The sequence below is a fragment of the Ictalurus punctatus genome, chromosome 21 (genome assembly GCF_001660625.3).
Source record: "Ictalurus punctatus breed USDA103 chromosome 21, Coco_2.0, whole genome shotgun sequence".
In the NCBI taxonomy this organism is placed as follows: domain Eukaryota; kingdom Metazoa; phylum Chordata; class Actinopteri; order Siluriformes; family Ictaluridae; genus Ictalurus; species Ictalurus punctatus.
Genome location: NC_030436.2, coordinates 21337975 through 21342974, shown reverse-complemented (window position 1 = coordinate 21342974; position 5000 = coordinate 21337975). Strand labels below are relative to the sequence as shown.

The window sequence follows — 5000 nt, the reverse complement described above, 5'->3', positions numbered from 1 at the left end:
GACAGTAGTGTGTGTGTAATATATACAGTGATGTGTGTGTGTGTAATATATACAGTGATGTGTGTGTGTGTAATATATACAATGATGTGTGTAATATATACAGTGTTGTGTAGTTATAATAAACACAGTGATGTTTTACACTGTATCACTCTTCAGTGAGCTCCATTTCCCAGCATGCACCAGTGATGAAGCACAGGGCCCAGTGAGTGCTGCTGAGCTACTCATCCAAGAGGTGAACACACACACACACACACACACACACACACACACTCATTTGTGGGTGCACATACAGACCAGGTGTAACACAGAGAATGACTGTTTCATCACTTCCTGTTTGTGGTAGGTGTTGGAGGCAGGGGGCATGGCTTGTCTTGCTGCAGATCGCAGTTTTGTTAGTGTGACAAGGCAGGAAATGGCTGCAGCACTGCACATGGACATGCAAGAAGTGGAGAGAAAAGCAGCAACTATGTTGAACACATGTGCTAGGAGAAAAGCCACGCCCCTTCCCAGGTGCTCAGACGACGTGTATAGTCAGGTGTGACCCGAAGATTAACGTCCACGTAAAATAAAAGCGTTTGTTTAGAAATATTATAGGTGACTTGTTAAGGAGCGTGGGTTTCTGTATTCTTCCAATAAATAATTAAAGATGCTGTTTATGAAAATGTCTACATCTATTATAATCAATATCTATTAGATCACAATCTAAAGAATAAAATATAGAACTTCTTATGAGTGTATTTTCAGTTTTGGGTGTGTGTGTGTGTGTGTGTGTGTGTGTGTGTGTGTGTGTGTGTGTGTGTGTGTGTGTGTGTGTGTGTGTCTGATTACCTGTACCAATTTCAAGGTTCCAATCTGATTAAGATTAAACGTAAAGTTTAAACAAAGATTAAAGAAAAATGTAACAACCATTAAATGTAAAGATTAAAGAAAGATTAAATGTAAAGATTAAAGAAAGATTAAATGTAAAGATTAAAGAAAGATTAAATGTAAAGATTATACATGAAGGTTTATATACGTTTAAATGAAGGTTTATAAGTTTAAATGTAGAGATTAAACATAAAAATTAACCAAAGATGAAATGTAAATATTAAAACTAAACATTACATGTAAAGTTTAAACAAAGATTAAATGTTAAGATTATACATGAAGGTTAAACATAAATGTAGTTTACATGTTTCACAGTTTAATAGTTTTACAGTTCAAACACACGGAGACTGACGTGATACAGAGAGTAAAGAAGAGTACAGAGACGTGATCAAACATCACGACTGAGTGGCTTTATTATATGATTTCTACATAGAATCACACACACTGTATTTGTGTGTATTGTATTTTGTATTTAAAGATGGAACAAAAAAAAGTGTGTGTGTGTGTGTGTGTGTCTCCCATTCAGCTCGTACCATCTACACATCTTATATCACAGCAAAATATAAACACAATATACACACCAATAAATAACGATAATAAGCAATATCAGAAACAGCATTCTGTTGTCATGGCAACCATATAAAGAAAAACAAAACAAGGTGATTATAATAAAGTAGAATAACAAATAAAATAAAATAAGATTAAAGACACCACTGATGACAAGACATTGACAATGGAATATTGCTTGAGCATTAGACCTGTGTGTGTGTGTGTACGTGTGTGTGTGTGTTTGATACAAAAATAGATTTAGCAAAAATGCAGGCTATATGACTCTATATACATTTGAATGAGCTTATAGTGAAAACTGTGTGTGTGAATGTGTATGAGTGAGTGTAGGTGTGCGTGTAGTGTATGTGTGTGTGTGAGTGTATGTAGATGTGTGCGTCTAGATGTGTGTAGGTGTGTGTGTGTAGATGTGTGTAAGTGTCTGTGTGTGCATGTAGATGTGTGTAGGTGTGTGTGCGCGTGTGTGTGGTCTTTAATCAACAGCTGCTGTGTTTTTATGTTGTTCCTGAATCATCAATTCTAGAACCCTGAATGTACAGGTATGGCATCACCATGGTAACCAGGAACCCTGGATTCTGATTGGCTGAGAGTGAAACATGTGGAAATTAATCACAGAATACCAGAAGGCATTGTCTGACAGATGAAGGTGAAATCAATCTCCGATGTTTCTGTACGTCTGGTGTTTTAACTTTGGTTGCTACAGCAACCTGAACGATGTGAGCCTGTGAGCAGCCAATTATAGTGCGGGAGGCGGGGTTTGTAAAAAAATTAAATAAATAAAGGATGGTCCCTCCTGCTCTCAGCCAACAGAAACACAGCATTCTGTAGGTGTGGCAGCAGGGGATTATGGGATAGCATGAAGACCCATAGACAGGTGTGTGCCTGCACTCATCTCTTCCCTCCCTTCATGTAGGACGGGATCGCCCCCCGCGCTGTCAGACCCTCAAACCTCTTATACGTGTAGTTGATGAAAACCCAGTCCTTATTCTTATAGTTCGACTCCGCATGACTACTGCCTGCTCCTGAGAGTGAGACAGGAGAGAGAGAGAGAGTGAATCAGGGGAGGGAAAGATAGAGAGAGAAAGAGACAGACAGGAGAGAGAGAGAGACACAGAGATAGACAGGAGAGAGAGAGAGAGAGAGACAGAGATAGACAGGAGAGAAAGAGAGAGACAGACAGGAGAGAGAGAGAGAGAGAGAGAGACAGACACACAGAGATAGACAGGAGAGAGAGAGAATGAAACGGGGGAGAGAGAGAGACAGGAGAGAAGAGAGAGACAGACAGGGGAGAGAGAGGAGAGAGAGAGAGGTATTGGTGAGTATGTCAGACTGGGCTGAGTTTACACTTTATTTAAACAAACCCAAAGATTCAGAACTGGTGTGTGTTTATATATGTGTGTGTGTGTGTGTGTGTGTATACAGTGCATCCGGAAAGTATTCACAGCACTTCAGTTTTTCCACATTTTGTTATGTTACAGCCTTATTCCAAAATTGATTAATTTTCTTATTCTTTGCAGGACCTCTCAGGCTCCATCAGGTCGGATGGGGAGCGTCGGTGCACAGCCATTTTCAGATCTCTCCAGAGATGTTCAATCGGGTTCAAGTCTGGGCTCTTGCTGGGCCACTCAAAGACATTCACAGAGGTCCTGTAGACACTCCTTCGTTATCTTGGCTGTGTGCTTAGGGTCGTTGTCCTGTTGGAAGATGACCTTCGCCCCAATCTGAGGTCCAGAGCGCTCTGGAGCAGGTTTTCATCAAGGACGTCTCTGTACATTGCTGCATTCATCTTTCCCTCGATCGTGACCAGTCTCCCAGTTCCTGCCGCTGAAAAACATCCCCACAGCGTGATGCTGCCACCAGCATGCTTCACTGTAGGGATGGTATTGGCCAGGTGATGACTGGTGCCTGGTTTCCTCCAGACATGACGCTTGCCATTCAGGCCAAAGACTTCAATCTTTGTTCAATCTTTGGTCTGAGAGTCCTTCAGGTGGCTTTTGGCAAACTCCAGACGGGCTGTCATGAGCCTTTCACTGAGGACTGGCTTCCGTCTGGCCACTCTACCATACAGGCCTGATTGGTGCAGTGCTGCAGAGATGGTTGTTCTTCTGGAAGGTTCTCCTCTCTCCACAGAGACATGCTGGAGCTCTGTCAGAGTGACCATCGGGATTTGGTCACCTCCCTGATTAAGGCCCTTCTCCCCTGAAAAACACCCCCAAAGCATAATGTTATCACCTCCATGTTTGACGGTGGGGATGGTGTTCTTGGGGTCATAGGCAGCATTCCTCCTCCTCCAAACACGGCGAGTTGAGTTGATGCCAAAGAGCTCCATTTTGGTCTCATCTGACCTCAACACTTTCACCCAGTTGTCCTCTGAATCATTCAGATGTTCATTGGCAAACTTCAGACGGGCATGTATATGTGCTTTCATGAGCAGCGGACCTTGCGGGCGCTGCAGGATTTCAGTCCTTCATGGCGTAGTGTGTTACCAATTGTTTTCTTGGTGACTATGGTCCCAGCTGCCTTGAGATCATTGACAAGTTCCTCCCGTGTAGTTCTGGGCTGATTCCTCACTGTTCTCATGATCACTGCAACTCCACGAGGTGAGATCTTGCATGGAGCCCCAGGCCGAGGGAGATCGACAGTTCTTTTGTGTTTCTTCCATTTGCGAATAATCGCACCAACTGTTGTCACCTTCTCAACAAGCTGCTTGGCAATGGTCTTGTAGCCCATTCCAGACTTGTGTAGGTCTACAGTCTTGTCCCTGACATCCTTGGAGAGCTCTTTGGTCTTGGCCATGGTGGAGAGTTTGGAATCTGACTGATTGATTGCTTCTGTGGACAGGTGTCTTTTATACAGGTAACGAGCTGAGATTAGGAGCACTCCCTTTAAGAGTGTGCTCCTAATCTCAGCTCGTTACCTGTATAAAAGACACCTGGGAGCCAGAAATCTTTCTGATTGAGAGGGGGTCAAATACTTATTTCCCTCATTAAAATGCACATCAATTTATAACATTTTTGACGTGTGTTTTTCTGGATTTTCTTGTTGTTATTCTGTCTCTCACTGTTCAAATAAATCTACCATTAAAATTATAGACTGATCATTTCTTTGTCAGTGGGCAAACGTACAAAATCAGCAGGGGATCAAATACTTTTTTCCCCTCACTGTAAGTATATTTGATGGGTGTGTGTGTGTGTGTGTGTGTGTGTGTGTCACCAGCAGGCTGCAGGATGTCTGATTCAGGAAACTCGTCAAAGTTTGATGTGTCATCAATGCTCTTGATTTCAATGGGGATCGCCGCTGGTCTCTCTCTGTGTTTTAGACACACATACACACACACACACACACACACATACACACATAGACGCACCCATACACACACCCATACACATACACACATACATACACAATCAGTACAGACAAGAGGAGAAGCAGAAGTAGGTTTAGATGATGAAGTGAGTAAATATTAAAGATGAGCAGTGACCTGATGTGATCGTAATCAACTCCCTCGAAGAACGGGTTCCTCTTGATCTCCTCAACTCCTGCAGCTCCGATACGGTGATCTGCTT

The 5000-nt window shown here is 42.6% G+C and overlaps 2 protein-coding genes across 3 annotated transcripts in view; one reads left to right on the top strand and one right to left on the bottom strand.

Annotated features, from left to right (window-relative positions):
- cacna1sa (calcium channel, voltage-dependent, L type, alpha 1S subunit, a) overlaps window positions 1-727 on the top strand; it is a 19841-nt gene extending 19114 nt beyond the window's left edge. Inside the window, exons 44-45 of the mRNA XM_053674205.1 lie at window positions 157-232; window positions 344-727. Coding sequence (XP_053530180.1) covers window positions 157-232; window positions 344-541 — 274 coding nt within the window. The 3' untranslated portion in view covers window positions 542-727. The remainder of the gene's footprint in view (window positions 1-156; window positions 233-343) is intronic.
- A 528-nt stretch (window positions 728-1255) lies between these two features.
- stk38b (serine/threonine kinase 38b) overlaps window positions 1256-5000 on the bottom strand; it is a 20633-nt gene continuing 16888 nt past the window's right edge. The window contains exons 12-14 of one of the 2 annotated variants that reach the window (XM_053674206.1): window positions 4916-5000; window positions 4648-4742; window positions 1256-2456 (exon numbers count right to left, since the gene is read on the bottom strand). The exon at window positions 4916-5000 is cut by the window's right edge and continues 11 nt beyond it. In XM_053674206.1, coding sequence (XP_053530181.1) covers window positions 2323-2456; window positions 4648-4742; window positions 4916-5000 — 314 coding nt within the window. In that variant the 3' untranslated portion in view covers window positions 1256-2322. The remainder of the gene's footprint in view (window positions 2457-4647; window positions 4743-4915) is intronic. The other variant, XM_053674207.1, reaches the window with a different exon arrangement.